General features: G+C 45.9%; 1 protein-coding gene across 3 annotated transcripts in view; it reads left to right on the top strand.

The window, feature by feature from the left end:
* EPHB1 (EPH receptor B1) overlaps positions 1–19303 on the top strand; it is a 323054-nt gene that overhangs the window by 173564 nt on the left and 130187 nt on the right. For all 3 annotated transcript variants that reach the window (XM_042955106.1, XM_042955108.1, XM_042955107.1), the window contains exon 4: positions 5550–5705. In XM_042955106.1, the coding sequence (XP_042811040.1) occupies positions 5550–5705 (156 nt within the window). The remainder of the gene's footprint in view (positions 1–5549; positions 5706–19303) is intronic.

Raw genomic sequence — 19303 nt, 5'->3', positions numbered from 1 at the left:
ATCTCCTGAGGAAATTGCATAAAAGTGGTTATTCCCTCTTGCTTCTATTAATTTCCTTTTCCTGGCTGCTTGGAAATGCTTCATAACCTGATGCTGCAGATGGGGACGAGAGGCGCTTTCCATTATCTCAATCACTGCACTGTTTATGAGACACTTAATCTGTTTCTTTATAAAGTAATAGTACTGTAGGTGATGGATTTAGTGTCACTGGTAGCCTGCGTGCAGGGACGGGAGGGGAGGGGTGTTCTCGAGAGCATTGTAAGCACCAGGTAATTTGTTACATGGTTGAGGCTCTGAGAAGTTGGGTGGGCGTTTCGAGGTGACCTTCGGATATCAGCTAGAGGTCACATGTACCGGTCCCTTGTCACTTGAAAAGGGAGAGAAACACTGTGCGTTTTGCCTGGGGAATGGCAAATACACACATGCTTAGGGACCTGGTACTCAGGTCTCGTCTCTTCCTCTCTGCCAGAGTTGGGGGTGGGGAGGTGCCACCCAGAAGCTCTATTTATCACCTGTCTGAACTGTGATCACTTGCAATAGAGGGAAACAAACTCCCTTTTCTTAAGGAAACAAAGCAGTCTGGGCTGTGCTGGTGTCAGAACCGTACAGGCCTGCACTTACAGGTGTCTTACTGACAAAGGTCTTGTGCCAACATACGGCCAGGCACATGCAGCTCTTCTCTTCCCACCCACCTCCTGGAATAGTGATGAGCCCCTTCCGGCTGAGATAGGACTGGGCACTCTTTGACCTACTTTCTCTTCCTACCTCTCCTTTTCTTCCAGCTCTTCCTTTTTTTGCCTTGTCTTTGCTTCTCCTGAAACTTGCCTCCTCGTTGCCACAAGAAAATGCTTCTTCTGGTCCTCATCTCACAAGGACAGAGCCTCATCCTGATGCACACCCTGCCTCACCAGTCCCCTCAGCCTGTACACACAAATATCGCCCAGGTCATCCCATATGGGAATCAGCTTTCATTTCCATTGTCTACCTCCCCAACCTGGAAGGGTGCCTCCCGATGCCTGCCCCCACCTCCTGCACTCTGCTGTCCTAGCAAAAGGTCTCTAGCTCCGGGCAGCTCTTCTGTAAACATTTGTTGAATGAGGGGCTCGTAACTGTAGTGATTGTGCTGACCATACTTTTATATCAAGAGAGAGGCAACCCTGAGTTTTGCTTTAATGATATTAAAGCAAAGAACTGTGCTGTCTACATCGAAATTATTTGAAAGTTTGTATATGTGCTTGGTTAGTTTATCACAGTATTTAATTACTAGTTTCGTAAAACCGTAGAGCCTGTAGGCAGGTATGCCGTCAGCAGGCTGCCAGAGCCCCCACCATTCTTCACTGTGTTACTCCCACCTGCTTTACATATTCAGGTGACTTATTTGGGCTGAGATCCTTTGCTTTTGCTTCTCTTGGCCTAAATACTCTTTGTTAGAATCTACCCAGAAGCTCCATGTATCACCTCTAATTAAAGCTGCATTTTCTCAAGGGGCAGCATAATTTTCTTATTTATTTTTCTATGTTAAATTTCTAGTATAATAACAATGTTGTTAACTTCTGTGTCTTATTAGTGGTGTCTGATACCAGATGAGTTAAACAGGCTTTGTAGAATAGCCTGGCACTTTAACCATTATTTAAGGCATTAATTCTGTGAGAAAATATAGCTCAAGTATGCTTACAAGTTACGATCTAAAACTTTAATAACTGAACCTAGAAATGTTGCTTCTTTATAAATTAGGGGATGCCTAGACACAGGTTTTATTAAAATGTTAACTTATGGAATCTGAATATTAAGGAGATTCATTTTATAGTTACATGTAAATATATTTTCAGATGTAATAATTCACCATTATACAAATAAGAAATAATCTGTGCAGAAACACATTCATCACTTGGATTCCAAGATCAATTTGCCTGCTTTGGGACCCCAAACTCATATTCTGATCCTGAATTCTACAAGTTCCTGCAAAGAAAACTTTCTTTTCAGCAGGGAGTGGGGTAAGCAGTAGCAGAAAGAAATTAGCATTATTTAGCATTTATTAATGCTAGGAACATTTTCATATTTGAGTTTATTAAATTCTAATCATCTGTGGGAGTTGTGAGAAATGTAAGTTCCTTTTTTATAGATCCTTAATACAGACGAGCAGGTTGAGGCTCTGAGGCATTACATAACTTTCCAGTGGTCACTCAGCTAAGAACCAGTAGATCCAGGAATGGGACCCAGGACTGTCTGATCACTGCCCACTGTTCACTGTCCTGGAAAGGATGGAGTCACCACCCCTCCCAAGACCTCTCCCCCCAACCTTTCTCTTAGCTTCTCTCCCTAAAGTTCAGCTTGGACTTGCTTTCCTCCATTTCCTCCCCTTATGGCCTTCCTAGAATCTAGAGACTTCAGGGCACCCAGTTCTGTCTGAGTTTCTTCCATCAGAAATCTCAAAGGAAGGCACTTTCTAAATCCCCTGCTACTTGTGGATATCAGGATGATTGTTTATGCTTTTAACTTATTAAATGCAAAACAAGTAGGCTTTTAAAGGCTGGAAAGCAAGTGAAAACACCTTGTTCCTCCTGGACTGATACATTAAGAAAATTACAGTGTAGCAGGGGACCCATGAATACATTCAGTTCACCACTCTCCTCTCCCCCAGTTTCCAGGGAAAGGGCTTCTGCTATGCTTGGGCAGCACAGGCCTGGGATTTCTCTGTGGTCTTCAGCTCTAGAACTGAATGGCCCAGCAACACTGGATGATTTACAATGGAAAGGGTCAAATACTTCTCAGAGAAGACAAGGAAGAGATGTGGAAAGAAGCAAGGGAAGAAGAGGAAAGAAAGGGAGAGACTTTACTGAGTGGACTTGGAAAGATAGATTAGTAAACCACAGTGTAGGATACTTTGGGTTTGCCACTCAGGGACAGCACCGATATTTTATTTGTTGAATCTTTAGTAAAAATGTAATTTTTTCTTTCTCCTGAGAAGCTTCTTTTGAATGTGCTGGGGTGGGTGGTGGTCAAATGGCCCATTTATACATAGGTTACAACCAGAAATCGTACTGGATCATCTAAACAACTTTTACGCTAGTGTGTTCCATGGGACTTGAATCTCAGCGGATGCTCTACAAAATAGGGCTTCTTGTTGAGAAAACAGCATTCTGTATTCCATTTTTGGAAGTTCTTAGAAATTCTATAATAAAAAATGAGATTAACTTTTTCAATGTACATTTTCAAAATACCTGGCCACAGAACACTTTTGTAAGTAACAGGTATTAACAATCCAAAGAACATGGACTCCATAGAATACTCTTGGGTAATGCCATTCCAGAGCATTCCACTTCAGAAATTACCTCTCATCAGAGATGAACTCCTGCCCCAGGGCATCCAGAATAACAAAACCCTGTACTTCACCTCAAAAGAGCAAAGGAGTGCAAAAACTTTACCAGCATAGGAAGTAGTTCTTCCTTCTTGTCATAGTAGAAAAGCTGTGGGTATTTTTCAGATAGTTTATATGTATATCATCACTATCATTTCTCCCACTGTGTAATTCTGGGTAACTTTTTTAACCTCTCCATGTCCCAATTTCCTCATTAGCAAAATGGAGATAATAATAGCTACCCCATAGAGTAATGCATGCAAGGCACTTAACAAGAATGTTTAACAGATGGTGGCTACTGCTATTATTAAAGAATACTCTGTACTTTCCGGAGGGAACAATATATTTGATAAGATGAGCTTTGTGTAAGCAGAAGCCATTATAATGGTATTTCTGTTGCAGTGACAATCACACTGTATTATAATTGTATGACTACACTAGATCAAGAGCTCCTTGAGGGCAAGCTCTGTTCTCTAAATTCCCTGGATCATATTCTCAGAAGAGTCACAGTAAATGCTTGTTGAATGAATTAGCGAGGAAGTCAAATGAGTTGACCATGCAGTAAGTTTTAGTCTGTCTCAAAGGAGGATGACTCAGAGCAGGTTTCCTGGAGACAAGGAGAGTCGGGAGCTGTGATGGTGAGGAAGGGCCTAAGGGAAGTAGGACAGGCAGAAGCAGTCTTTTGAGGAATCTATAAGGAGGAGACCAGATGTCTGGAGTAGAGAGTCTCTGTAGATGAGGCCTATTGAAAGCCTGAGGGGTGGCCTGGAGCCAGACTTTTTGGGGCATGGCTTCTCACAGGCCGACCACAGAGAGAACTAAGAAAAAATGCCTCATATCTGAGGGTACCTCTAGTGGACATTGGGCTGTACTAGGCATTCCAGACCTTCTCCTCTGCAATGTACATGATAGATGACCTCAAGTGCGTGACATATTCCCTGGTGCACTGCCTGAAAAGCCTCCTTCTCCTTCTCCTTCTCCTTCTTCTCCTTCTCCTTCTCCTTCTTCTCCTTCTCCTTCTTCTCCTTCTCCTTCTCCTTCTTCTCCTTCTCCTTCTCCTTCTTCTCCTTCTCCTTCTCCTTCTTCTCCTTCTCCTTCTTCTCCTTCTCCTTCTCCTTCTTCTCCTTCTCCTCCTTCTCCTTCTCCTTCTTCTCCTTCTCCTTCTTCTCCTTCTCCTTCTTCTCCTTCTCCTTCTTCTCCTTCTCCTTCTCCTTCTCCTTCTTCTCCTTCTCCTCCTTCTCCTTCTCCTTCTCCTTCTCCTTCTCCTCCTTCTCCTTCTCCTTCTCCTCCTTCTCCTCCTTCTCCTCCTTCTCCTTCTCCTCCTTCTCCTCCTTCTCCTTCTCCTCCTCCTCCTCCTCCTCCTCCTCCTCCTCCTCCTCCTCCTCCTCCTCCTCCTCCTTCTCCTCCTCCTTCTCCTCCTCCTTCTTCTCCTTCTCCTCCTCCTTCTTCTCCTTCTCCTCCTCCTTCTTCTCCTACTCCTTCTCCTTCTCCTCCTCCTCCTCCTCCTTCTCCTTCTTCTTCTTCTTTTTTTTTTTTTTGCCACAGCCCCTGAAGCATTTCAAAATGCAATTAAGGGAGAATGATGTTGTTAAGCCAGTAACCTTGAAACCACTTTAATTTATTTTTAAAGAATCACTCATGAATTTCAGCTCTTTACCATCATTCATAACAAATGCTTGTTAACACAGCTCACAGGGTCCCTCATGTGTGTTGCAACATGACATTTAAGAACCATGGGTCCAGTCCATTGTAAACCAGGAACCCTTTCCATCTGAGGATATCAGGGGAGATTTTTTTTTCAATGAGTGGTTCAGGGTAAGGCCCTGGCTGTTAACCAGGTGGAAGAGGGAGGGAATAACCATTTATAAAGCACTTATGTCCCAGACAGTGAGCTACACATTAGATTCATTTTCTCAATTAAATCTCTTGACACACCTGAAAGGGAAGAATCATTATTCATATTGTTCAAGTGAGAGAGGCCATTGGTACCAGGAAGGTATATTTCACTAAGGATGTTTGAAGAATTGGAAGTGTTAAATAAGGGTTTCCTCAATCTGAAATGCTCACTTTGTGCAAGGAGGTATCTCAATATCCTTTTCTGGGAGGCAGAATCTTTCATTTTCCACAGGCAGAGAAGGGCCTCTGACTGCCACTCTTCCATTAATTCTCAGATTATCTCTTTGTATTCCAGCCTGCCCTGCTGGGATGTTCAAGGCCAGCCAGGAAGCTGAGGGGTGCTCCCACTGCCCCTCCAACAGCCGATCCCCTTCAGAGGCGTCTCCCATCTGTACCTGCCGGACCGGCTATTACCGAGCGGATTTTGACCCCCCAGAAGTGGCATGTACTAGTAAGTGTCTAATAAGAACTCTGGGCTGTTGAGTTTGGTTCCCTGAGAGTGCAAGTGGCAGGCCTGGGGCAGGGGAGACTAAGACAGAAGAACAAAGCAGAAATGCTGGTTGTGGTGCTGAAGTGGACAGCTCCTGTGCTGGGCATGCAGACCCCCTCCGCTTAGTAGCACAAGGTTGAGATTATTATGTTCTTTCTTACCTCTTTCTCCCAAATGAGAGAGTCTTCCTCTGGTCAAAGCAAGGCAGCTGCTTTCCACTAGATGTTAAAAATCCAAGCCTCAAGAGTTCTTGAGTGCAAAATCAAGATCCACTAGGCTATTGTAATAATTCCTAGTCAGCTCCTCCAAGAAACCCCATTGGGCCTGACAGCTGAATATTTTCTGTCTTCACTGCAGTTCCTGTATCTGTGTGACCAGGTTCCTCTCAAAGTCTAATAATTTTATTAGTTGCCCATTTATTTTGTAGTTTGCCTTCTCAGTTACCAAAGGAAGGTATTTGTGTGCCAGGACCAGATATTCATCTGCCTGTGTCCCTTCCAGTGCCCAGTATGGTGCAGCATCTGTGCCCCTGCCAAATGATAAGACCAGAGGCTGGGCTGCAGCACGCATGTCTGAGGCAGAAATTCTATGGGCAGAGGGGCTAATGCTTGGGCTTCACCGCTCTCCCATTCTCTGTTGTAGAGGGAAGGGCAGTCATCTTGCCAAAAGTGGATGAACGACAACTCCACTCCCTGGGTGGGAGTGGAAGAGGGGAGAATTTTGTCCCAATATTCTCCCCCGTAATCCTGGGGAGACAAGAAGCATTACTCTCCCCACACAGTGCTTTAGAGAACTTGCTCCCACTCTCCTGTGTGTTGTAGCCCTGAAACAGGCATGGTTTTTTGTTTTCAGTATTCTCATTGTATTTGGAAGTCAGTGTTCCAGGGTAGCCTCTAGTTATGATATTACTTTTTTCTGCATTAGATGCTGTTGCCTGACTCCCTAGGCTTCCCTTTACCTCTTTGAACCAAATCCCTTCCTCCCACCCCCAGGATAGAAGGGCACAGAGGGAATGTTTCATATATACCTGCAGTTTGATGGACGGGAAAAATGACTCAGCTCAGTATAGAAGACTTTCTTAATTCTGGCCTTGCAGTATATGTAATCTTTACTGGGGAAAGAAATGAAAGTATCTTCTAGATCAAGGTCCTGAGGTCGATCAATGCTTATAGATTTGAACTGAGGAAAAGCTCATCCTCTTGTAAACTGAATTTCCCCAGACCTCCCTCGCTAGTACTTGACGTGAACAGAAATTATTCCATTTCTGCTGACTGGAGTCCTTGTCTTCCTGTGGTGGTATAGTCTCTACTGATTCCTGAGGTTCCCCTGTGGGTCTCTATGAGCATGTGAAGAATTATTTAATGTACTTCTTTAGAAGCTGAATCAGTGCTGCCTGGGTGTTCATCCCAAGGACTGGTCTCCATGAGTGCCAAAGCATATGCTCAGGGTCTCACCACTCCCCCCTAAAAACATTCCCGTTTGCTTCTGCCATGAACTCTTTCTCTCTGGCCAGGCTCCCTCTGCAGATCAACTCATGCAAATAGAAATCTGGGCCTCAAGCTTCCCACTTCAGGAGACATACCCTGTAAATCCATCCAGCCCCTGGATAAGGTCACCTACACGGATGGTAGGCCAAAGAGCAGATGCTCAGAATGCCAATGTGGGGCTGTCCTCCTTGCTATACAGCACCTCCCCTGTCCACCTTTCAAGGCTTATCTTCCAACCACCTAACGTGATGTGCTTGAACAAATAGGACCAATCCCTGGAATAAATAGCAATGTCCCAAAGCTTTCAGTCTGCACACTGTAGATCCTCACTTCACTCTGCTTACCCATGTCCTGAGTTCATCTCATTAAAATCACACCTCACCAGTTTTTCTCTCCCATCTCTGGTCCAGCTAGCTCTGGGGATAGGCACACCTTCCTTGCCCCCTGTGGCCCCACCACAATCTCCCCACCTTACCCAGAGTGGGGATGAATGCTAGGCTTGCCCGTATGTGTCACCACGTTCTTTTATGTGGTTCTGTGCTCTTATGCCCCCAGTGTAGAGCACTAGGGTCAGACCAGAAATTGCCAAATCAAGGCCACACTTGTCTGTAGTGGTCAGGCCCCAGAGCAGCTCAAGGATGCATGATCCAGCCCCTGGTCCTGGCCTATGGGAGCAAGCACTTGGTGAGGGACCTGGAGGCCAGGCTGGGCTGCAACACAGTACTAGGCAAAACAAGTGTAAATAAACCTATTATTTTATTGAGCCTCATTATATATTTGATTTATTGTGTGCCAGGGAAGTACTGTATGAAAAAGTCAATTTGTTGGCTTTTATAATCTCATTAGGGTTTCCTTTTAAAGCATTCTAATTGGAGGTGCCATCTGTTCTCTTAAAAAGGCATCACACATCGCCACAGTAAATAATTTTTCAGATACAAGGAGCATATCTGGAACCGTTGAGGCCAGGCTTGGCCTTGCACTATAGCCTTGGGGACCCTGACTGGTTCCTCAAGTGGAGCAAGGCAGCCAGGCATGGGTCCAGCCTGGGAGAGGCCAGGGTGGGGAGGGTGCAGGTACTGGTTTACTTTCACGAGTGTGATTCTCCATCCATCCAATCAGGAAACAATTACCGATCACCGGGACCCAGTGAGGACCCACGTAAGGGGTAGCTCTGTCCCTCAGTGGGCATCTGCAGGGTCTAGGTGGGTGTTGGGGAAAGGGGTCAGTGTTGGGAGTATCCAGGAGCCCAGGCCTCAAAGTCTGGAAAGGCCTCAGTCTTGGCCTGTTGCCATCATCTTTAAAGGAGATTCTATCATCAGTCATACTCATTCACTGACGATATTGAAATATTTTTAAAACCTTATGATTTAAAATATGTTCTTTTACAAAGCTAAAATACCTGTAGTGCATTAAAATGTGTATTTTTAATAAATCCGGTTAGTCTTCTGGGACTGGAATTTATTCTAAATTAATCTAAATGTTTAGAGTGCATGATAGCCTTTGTAGCCTTGTGTGGGCATTTCTTCATTTTCTTTTTAATCTCCCGGGTAAGCCTAGGACCCCCTTGACATTTGAGAGTCCCCTGGCATCCCTGTGTGTTCAGCATTGTCCTTGACAAGGTTCGTGGACTCAGCAGGGATTTGGGTGCACCCCAAGGCAGTGCCACAGGGGCTGGTGTGAGCTCTGACTGAAGTCCAAGGAAGGGGCCCCCTGGGCCCGACTGTGATGATGTTACTGTTGCTGCTCTGGGGACACCCACTTCCCTTCTTCCTTCTTCATCGTGCTCACACCTCTTCCAGGATTAAGCAAAATAGTTTTATAGTCTTTGGCACAATGCCTGGTTCATAGTAAACTCTCAGTCGATGTTAGAACATGCTTTGGTTATATCCCTGGAAAGTGTGAAGATTACAGCAGATATGGAAGATTCCAGCATGATAGAGTTCTAAAAATAAAAGTGATGTTCCCAGGGAGGGTCCAGGTTGACACGGTCTCTGGGCATCACAGCAGAATCCACTGTGTGGCCCCAGACCACTTGGCCTGAAGGTGCTGATGAAAACAAGTGAGGTTATGGCCACCAGAACCAGATGTACTGTGGGAGAAGGAGGGAGGTACAGACCGAGCATCCCAGACTTCAGACTTAGGAGGCTGAGAAGCTGGGCAGGAGTGATGGCCAACAAGACTGCCTTCAGTCTTCAGGGAGCAGAGCCCATTGAGTCCTTGGGGTCAGACATGCTTCTTTTCACAGGAGGCTCTGATGGCATGGCAGGCGTGACACAGTCAGCAGAGAGGGGGAGCAGCCAGGAACGCATGCAGAAGTGCACAGCAGTGTGAAACCAAGCACCAAAATGCACATCTTTGGTTTTAAATAATTTCTAGTTTACTGGGGGATGAAATGGAAAGGAGGAATTTATGGGGCAGGTAAAAATAGATAATTATGCCTTATAAAATTGCTGTCTGTGGAAAACTATGCAGAAGGACTAGTGTAAAAATAATTACCTTGTTACATTTCTGACCACCAAACCCTTTTTCTTTTTCTTTTCTTTTAAATTTTATTTATTTTTTATTTTTTTTCAACATCTAATTATATTTTATTTTATTTTTTTTAATGAAATTTATTGTCAAATTGGTTTCCAAACCAAACCCTTTTTCTGTCACCCACATGGAAGAAACTTCGATGGATCACAGAGACAAGCTAGTGCCTATCGTGTTTCTTTATTTCTTCTTCAAATGTAGTGGGTTTCCCTCTACAGTTTTGATCATAGAAATGTAATGAAGAAGGGGCTTCAGAGATCATTGTCTTGTTCTCTGGGTCCTTCTGCTGTCCCCTCACATAAACCCTCTGGGGTTCCCTGGAGACCACCCTGACCTCCCTCCTGACTCACATGGAGAGACTGGGAAGTGAGTGGTGAAGCAGGGGTTCTCAGTGTGGCTCCCAGGGGCGTGCCCTGGTGCCCAGTACAGCCATGTGAGCAGGGACTTCTCATCATCAGAACCAGGCATGATGGAACCCACAGCAGGAGCTTGGGAGAATAACATGTCCGATGTCATTGAGGCCCCAGGATGGAAGCTCAGGTCTGTCTGCCTCCAATGCCATGAACTCACATGCGGTGAGAGCTAAAATTTGGTAGCTCTTAGGAGGTCGCTGCAGATGTCCATGGCAGTAATCCACTCTTGAATTGACCTATAGGGAAGGATAGGAGTCCAGTCTTCCCTCACCCATCTCTGTACACTCCAGTTTCTCTTCCTTAAGCTTCTGCTTTCATTCTTTAAGGGCCTCCCCCTCTTTCATCCCAACCATCCCAGCGCAGCAGTGTGGTCCCCAAGGCACAGGGTTTATGCTCCTTGGACTGCCAAAAAGTGGCATTTCCCAGACCCTGGTCTTTCCAGGCAGGCTGAGTGGATTGGAGGAGTGTGCCAGGGACCAGAGGGTGGGAAGGGCATCGGGATGGCAGGAAAATAAGGCAGTCCTCTGCAGCCAGGCATGATGGCCTTCAGGGCATTGTGAAAAGTCTGTAAGGACATAGGCTCATAAACTTTATTCTACCAATCTTGAGTCCTGCTGGGCCACACTGCACAAGATCACCTGTAATGGTTTATTCTTTACAGCAGTGGCATTTAAATATTTATTTTTGAGAGAGAGAGAGAGAGAACAAGTGGGAAAGGGGCAGAGAGAGAGGGAGACACAGAATTGGAAGCAGGCTCCAGGCTCTGAGCTGTTAGCACAGAGCCCAACTTGGGGCTTGAACCCACAAATCATGGGATCATGACCTGAACTAAAGTCAGACACTTAACTGACTGAGCCCCCCAGAAGCCCCCCAGCAGTGGTATTTAAATGCAGTTCATGGGCAAGGAGCCTCAACATCACCTAGGAACTGGCTGGAGATTAAGAGTCTCAGCCCCTCCCTAGACCTACTGGATGAGAAACTCAATGGATTGGGTGGTGGGGAGGCAGTGATCTTAGTTTTAACAAGCCCTCTAGGTGATTCCGAAGCATTCTAAATTTTGAGAACATTGCTTTAAAATTAGGTTGGGTTTCTCTGTCCTCTGCTTTATGGCTCCTGGGGGAGAAAGGCCACTGAGTGAATTTCTGCAGGCTGAAACCACAGGGCCTGCCCCTCCCCATTAGTGTCCCGTGTACCAGGCTGGAGAAAGAGAGACAGAGACTGCAGATACCTGTTTGTGGAAGAGCAGGGGTGGGTGTGATATGAGAGTGAATGTGGGAGTGTGCGTCAGTGGTTGTGTTTCAAGGGAAGGTCTCACTGGTTCTCAGCACACCCCCACCTGTCCTGGCTTGGTTGTCTATGCCTTTCTGGGGTGGTTGAAGCAGTGTGGAGGCCTCCAGCGCAGCATCAGCTAGGGCTGCGGGCATGATGGGAAACAGAAGTGGGTGGAGGTCAAGAAGCGTGGCCTGATTAGAGCAGGCTCGGGGAGGGCTGAGAGAGAAACTGAGGCAGAAGGAAAGTGAATGGTGGGGAACATTCACCTGAGCTCAGATGGAGGATTGGGTGGGGAGAGAATATAAATGGGTGATGGGCTCATTACTCATCTGGTCTTCCACCCCACTCGGCAGGAAATAGGTCAAAAGGAAGTCTTTGGGGCTGCCACAAAAGACCGCCAGGGCAGGGAGACCCCCCCCTCCCCAGGATCACAAACAAGCCACCTGAGTCAGTGATCCAGTTTCATGAATTGAGGACTGCTCGCTTGTCTACATGCCTGCTTTGAGGATGATCTTCAGAAGTGTTTACCTCTTTGAATGTAGGAGTTGCAACATATTGAAAGAGGGTTCCTTTACCCACGGCTTACCAGAGCTTTAGTAAGGGATACAGCATGTATCCCATTCTGTAGGTAAAAGGCTGCTTGATTTTACTCTGATACATGATCCATGTTGCACATAAAAAAATATAAGTTGTGTTTTTTAGAGGGAGGTAGCCTGTGTTTTCCTTGAGATGGAATCTGGGCAGGGGTCATAGATGAACAAGAGTCCTAGGACAAGACGTTTCTCCAGGTGCCTGGATTTGGCTGGTTCATCCACCTGGATGCAGATTTGAGGGACTGTGACAGCAAGCTAAAAACTATTTATAAATGTCACCGCTGTTTCAGGAAGGGTCAGCGCTGCCTGTATAAACACACTTCCACACTTCTATCATCTACAATTTCCTTTCACAGTTGTTGACCCAAGTGGGTATAACCCTTAGGAGGCTTTGGATAGCTCTAAGTTTTAAGCTGACAGCCAGGGACACGCTACATTTCTGCTGAGGCATTTTATCATGAGGGCGTTTGGAGTTACAGATGGTTAACATTCAGAGCAGCCTTCTAGGTCCCGCCACCCAAATTCTTCCTCAGTGTCAGCCTCTCTTTCCAGCAACCCTGAATATTGTGATGACAGACAGCTGATATGTTTTGTGAGACAGCTCTATTCCATTGCCAGGCAGCCATCATCAATCACTGAGGAATCTTCTGGCCCCTGAGTTGGGTACTGCCTTCCTCCTCCCCTCACCCTTGGTCCACCATTGAGGACCAATGTTCTGCAGGCCAGCAGTTGTAGTGTTTAAGAATGAGTTCCTCATCCTTCCTGAATCACCTACCTTAGGCTAAACACCTGTTATATTATCTGTTCCCCAAGACACGTGATTTCCTGAACTCCACCATCCTAGCTGGCCTTTTCTGAATCTCTCACATTTATCAATAAAACTCTCAAGATGTGGTAGCCAGAATGAAACATGTGACCCTCACCCCAGAGCACGGTTCAGTGGAAAAGTGATGGATCTTCTCCTCCTGGGGCTGGGATACTGTTGATTGCTCACTGTGATTCCAGTCCCCATGCCTTAGATCCTACCAGACTTTTGGCCACTAAACATCCAGTGGTTTTGTTTGTCCCTTCAGGAAATGCTACCCATTTGGGTCTTTTCTGCACTGACGAATGTGACTTCAGAAATTTTGTCTTGTGGAGTTAGTTAGGCATAGTGCTCTTTCAAGTCTAGATTATTTTGAATACTGATTTTTGTCATCTTTGAAATGAGAAGTATTAGCATAATTGTTAGGACTGTGGGCTCTGGAATCTGTGCCTGAGTTCAAGTCCTTCTTTGCTGCTTGCCGGCTGTGTGATATGGGGCAAGTGATAGGGCTTCACTGTGTCCTCATTTGCTTATCCATAAAATGGGCAGAGTATTGGTATCTGCCTCACTGTGTTGTCAGGGGTATTACATGTCATAATACTATTTAGAACGCTGTTTGGCATACAGGAAGCACCCAGTGAAAGTAAGCAATTTCATCCTATCACTGTTGTTAGAGTCGCTCACCCGACTTTGATGCCATTTTCAAAGCAGCTGAAACCTAAGCACTGACATTATCACTTAGCTAACATTTCCTCCTTTGGTCCACAAGTATTTGTGTACTTTCTTTCAGTTACCACGGTTGAAATCTAGGCATGCTCTCTATACTCTTTTTCTCCATAGGCTCATAAACATTTGGAAAAAGAAACAATGTCATTTGGCCTGACTTATACTTAGAGACATGTGCCGGTTCTTGTCCCTCTTTTCTTGAGGCCCACAAAGCACCGGTTTAACTGTGAAGTTTCAGAAGGAGGAGGTGACTGAGGTAAAATGTAATCTGTTCTCTTCTCTCTTTTGAAAATGTGGAATGAAACTGTCCACCCCATGGTTCTAGGACCCCGTTGTGTCATGAATGCTCCTTGGCAGTCTTCAAGCAACGGCTCTGATGCCAAATTTGCAAGCTCTGGTCCCAGGTGGGGCTGGTCTGGGATGCATGCTGGAACTTAATAGTAGCTAGAACTCGTGTTTCTTAAATCTTCCCTGCTCCAGTTCTCCACCTCAGAGGGGAAGACCATCAGAAATAGGTGACTCTGCAGCCTTTGTCCTCTGCCACCACCTCACCTCATCCCCAGGAAGGAAGGATGATGCCTTGCTTTGCTCACTCTGAATATTCTACACCAGTTAGAGCTATTCAGATATAGGACTGCCTCTGTCCACTGGACTGGGAGCTCTTTGACATGCTAATCTGATTTATTTTACCCTCTCCATGATCTTATACAGTAGGTACCCAACACAGTTGAGTGTTAAGAGTCCTGCTGTTGGAATCAGGTAGCCCAGGATTGACTCTTGGCTCCACCCTTCCCTTGCAGCATGGCCTTGGGTAGATTATCTAACGTCTCTGAACCTCTGTTTCTTTTTCAAAAAAGGAAGCTATAGTTTGTTATTGTACCCACTCTGATAATGAATGTAAAATACCTCAGTACTCAAAGACATATGGGAAGTGCTCCATAAATGGTTGTCATTGTTTTGGTTGTTATGAATAAGGATAAGAGGTGCGTCAGGGTCATATCTAAATTGCCTAATCCAAAATAAGAACAGAATAAAAGTGTGGGGGAAATGGGAATTTTAGAGCAAATATTCCTGGAGATCCATTCTCGGTTGGCTGAATTGTGACATCATCACCCCCTGTGTCCACCCCATCATAATGTGATCACAAATCTGTATATCATTTATGTAGACCATCTTGGTCCCCAGCTCCTCACAGGTGGTCTCCAGATGGCCTCCTGATTCCTCCAGTCTTCCCTCTTTCATCCATAGTATTCAGTATCAGACCCTGATCCAATTCTGACACCAAAAGGCCAAGCCCACATGTCATGGTGGAGTCTGGGATGTATCTCACGCCTAGATCTCTGTCCAGTGCTGTCTCTACGGTCGCCATTCAAGATCACCACTGTCAGTTAGCCCTGGAACCCATATCAACCCACTCCACCCCCTTGCTACTGGCCATTGACCCTGATAGCCAGCTTCGGAATCTACCCTCAGCACCATAATGACAGGTGTCGGGGGAGGGGGGGGTCCCTGGCTCCACCCCCTCTTTCATTCCCTGACCCTCTAGTTTGCCATATCGGAAACCTGGTAGCAGCCAATACTTTCTCAATCCAGAACTGTGACCTTCCAGATTTCCTGGTATGGTAACACATGTGAATGTGGCAAGGATACCAGAACCAAGACCCACATACATCAGCATGGCTTCACTTGTGTTTGACAAAGAGTGGGACACGAGGTGTCTTTGACTCTCATCAAAGATTTAGAAGGAAGCCACTTTCAACTTAGTGTAAAGGTGGATTACAAACATTGTCCAGAGACCAAAAGCCTCCTGAGTAATTAGCAATCTCCCCCTAACTGGAGGTGTGCAAGAGGGGTGCTTGTGAGGCCTGCCAAGGGGGCTCCTGAATTGTGTGGGAAGGTGGGCAAAGTGAACAAAAGTGGATCTCATAGTCAGTTTGTGTATGCCCATGCTCTCTGAACTATGTGTGGCATAAGACGGGGATGCCAGCGTTTTGTAGTGATTTATTTTGAAACTGTGTGTCTGGTCTTCTGAGAAACTTGGCACACAATTGGCTGGAAAGTGCCCAGTCGGAGCCAGACACCTGAGAACTCTTATGATATGGGGTTGGCTGTGGGCTTAAAGGCTGGGCTCTCCAGTGGATAAATGATCATGAATGACTTTGCAGAGGAAGAGCAGGCTTCAGTCTGAGGTCAGCCTGTGGAAGGGCCAGGATTCCCTCCAGCCTGTGCCAGAGGCCACCCTCCATCCCACTCAGTCAAGAGTGCTCTAATTCTCAAGTCACATGAATGACTTATCTCAGAGGCAAAAGGGCAGAGGGCCAGAGGCTGCCTGGACACAAAGGCCCCTCTGTCGTTCCGCCCCCTTCTGTAGAGAGAAGGTCAGGGCAGTGGTAATAGCAGTGTGCTGCCTTCCGCATGGCTCTGGGCTCAGACTTGCAGGAGATACCCAAGGTGACCTTTTGAGCATCTCCTCTGGGTCACCTCTGAGCTCTGTTCACCTTGGAAATGGGGACAAAGATGTTCGATGTTGCCGTCTGGAATGAGGCCTTCATGGCATCTGTGTAGTGAGATGAAGCTTGGTATAGGCTGGCTCTGCTGGGCCAGGTGTACACAGAAAGTGGGTGGTTTGGTGGGGGCGAGTGGGCCGTGGGTGGTGGGAAGCACTGGGCACCGCCAAGCCCTGACGGTGCTCGGTGAGCACAGATGGAGGGCCGCTCGGTTCCCACAAAAAGCACACTGTCTGCTGGCCAGTAAAGGGGAACTGTGAGTAAGGTGAGAATTTGCTCTGCTTGAGAGTGAAGGGCAGTGTTTGTGCCCATGTTCAGTGAAGAGGCTTGTGCTTGTGCCTGTGCCTGTGCCTGTGCCTGTAGCCCCTGCTCAGGACTTGGGGCCAAGGCCTATTCTGAGGAGATGTCACATGCTGTGTCCCATGGCGCTCGACCATGCCGGCCACAACCGATTAGAGTGGGAACGCACGTGCATGACAAGACTGAGAAAATCGCTGACTCTGACTGAGGTCTTACCACATGTGAGGCAGGCACAGTGCTAAGCGCCTGACATGGATCTTCTCAGTCTCACAGAAGAGAAGATAGGTACTCCTGTTATTCCCAATTTATAGGTAAGAAAACAGAGGCCCAAAAGGGCTTACACATCAGTGAGTGGCCAGGCCTGATTTCACCCGGGCCTGACTGGCAAGATTCAGGTCTCTTTACCCTCAGTGCTAAGTTGCTTCCGTCAGGAGGGAGGATGCTCTGCCTCTGAGGCGGCATGGCACCAATCTAGTGACACCCCATTTCGGACAGTGAAGGATCACATTTCATGGGCTAGGACTCATCATGTGATTTCTAGTGTCTGGGAAGCCTATCTTCTGTGAGACTGGGGAAGAGAGAATTGGGTGGAGGAGGCACCAGTGACTTCTGCTGTGTTACACAGCACCCCCCGCCCCGGGCAGACATTCGGGCTAACTCCATCCTTTTCCTAATATAAACAATATTGCTGCAAAAATGCTCAGACATACCTTGGGGGGCACATACGCTTGTATTTGTGCAGGAAATTCACCTGGAAATAGAATTGCTGGGTTGGTGGGCACATACACTCAGAAAGGCAATCAATATTACCTAAGTGCTCTCCCAAGGGACTCATCCCATTTACACCCCTTATGTGCACCTTGCAGAATTCTCCACATACAGGCCAGCTTTTACTTTTTGCCAATTTGACTGATCTCCTAGTATTTTTGAATAGTATTTCCCTAATTATAAATTAGGGTGTACTTTTCATATGTTTCTTGACCAGTTTATTTGTCTTCTGGGAATTGACTGTTCATAACCCTTGCCCTTTTTCTATTTTAAAAAATTGATTTCTAGATGCCCACTAATTATACAGGGCATTCTCCCTCCCACCACCGCCCCAGCCCTCCACTGATTTTTAACTCTACTTATGGGTATAGTTTTTTGTGGGGGGAGGTTGTCATATTGACATTTTTATTTAAACCCAAACCTGACCATCTTTTTCCTTCTGGTTTTGGGGATTTGAATATTGACTTTTTGCCTGGGTTTGGTATATGTCCTCCTGCTCTAAGGTATAAAAACAGTCTCTGTATTTTCTATTAATAGTGTTTATGTTTAGCTCCTTCCTCCATCTGGAATTTATTTTTGTGTAGGATGTGATCCTGGTGTTCTTACATCTTATTAAAAATAACATCCCATCAACTCCACCTGAATTGTCCACATGTTAGTGAGATGCCCCTTTTATTATTTACTAAATGCCCGGTACATACTGACCTTTATTTTTTTCCTGTTGAGAGAATGTTCTGTTCTGGCATCACTTCTAAGCTGTTCTAAAGATGGTACCTTTATAAACGTTTCAATAACTTGTAAATCAAACCCCTACCTTCCATTCGTCAAAAATGCCTTGCCCATTCTCAAACACTTTTTTCTTCAAGACGAACTGTGAAATCAGCTTGGCGCATTTCATTAAGCAGTCCTATTAAATTGAGATTGGGGTTGTATTGAATATATAGATTGCTTCTGGAAGGTCTGTCATTTTTATGATATACCTCTCTATCCAGGAGCACAGTATTCAAGTCTACTTTTGTGCCCTTATGTAAAGTTTTATAGTTGTCTTAATACAGGTATTATTACACAGGACTTGTGAGATTTAATCCTAGGTACCTTATGGGGTTTGTGGCTATTGTGAGTAGGTACCTTTTTTCATTATATTTGAAAATAGGTTCTGGTTACTGTTAAGAGATGGCTCCTTAGTAGTGAGCTTCCATCGCTGGAAGAATAAAGAGAGGCTCGGGCGCTTGGGTGGCTCAGTCAGTTAAGCATCTGACTTCAACTCAGGTCATGATCTTTCAGTTTGCAACTTTGAGCCCTGCATCGGGCTCTCTGCTGTCAGCACAGAACCTGCTTCAAATCCTGTCTCCCTCTCTCTCTGCCCCTTCCCCACTTGCATGTGCTCGCTCTCTCTCTCTCTCTCTCCCCCCCTCTCCTCCCCCTCTCCTCTCCCCCCCCCTCCTCTCCCCCCCTCAAAAATAAAAATAATTAAAAAAAAAAGAGTCTGGCCAACCAGGTAGGGACTGTAGAGGGCATTCACCACCAGGGATACACCATGATCTCCAAGGTTTCTTCCTGTTCTGAGAATAAGTGTGTCTATAAAGTGTCAGAATAGGGATTTGATTTTGGATGACCTGTAACTTTCTGGGAGGAATACCTACTTTTTCAATTTCTCTTTTTGCCCCCTTGGCCTTGAATTGTTCTCTTTGGAACCTGGATCTTTTCTGTATACCTAGAGAGAGTCTCTTTGAGAACTGAATGGGATAATGTCTGGCAGATTCTTCTCTGTATTCCCAGGGAAAACCGAATGAATAATCCACGAATCTGGGAGTGCATCTCCACCAGCCTTGTCAGTCAGTGGTTTCTGTGGCTGTAGTACAGGTGCCCACCTCCCCTGCAGATTTTGGACCTCTCAGGGAATATGTCAGTGAATTTTTATACCATAATCTTATACAAAGGGCATAGCACACAGTAGGATCTCAATAAACATGTCTAGCTCTATCAGTCACAGATCAATGAAAGGTGAGGCTCAGAGAGTGTAAGTGACCTGCGTAAGGTCACACTGTGGCAAAGCTGGCCCTCAGCCCCGATCTTTTTCCTTATGAGTCTGGTGTATCTCTCACCACTCCACAAGGCCACTGAGCCTCATTGCAGGGCTGGGAAAGAGGTCTTGA

Source organism: Panthera leo, chromosome C2 (genome assembly GCF_018350215.1).
Source record: "Panthera leo isolate Ple1 chromosome C2, P.leo_Ple1_pat1.1, whole genome shotgun sequence".
NCBI classification, from domain to species: domain Eukaryota; kingdom Metazoa; phylum Chordata; class Mammalia; order Carnivora; family Felidae; genus Panthera; species Panthera leo.
The sequence above is the reverse complement of the archived record's forward strand: the minus strand, read 5'-3'. Positions and strand labels throughout refer to the sequence as shown.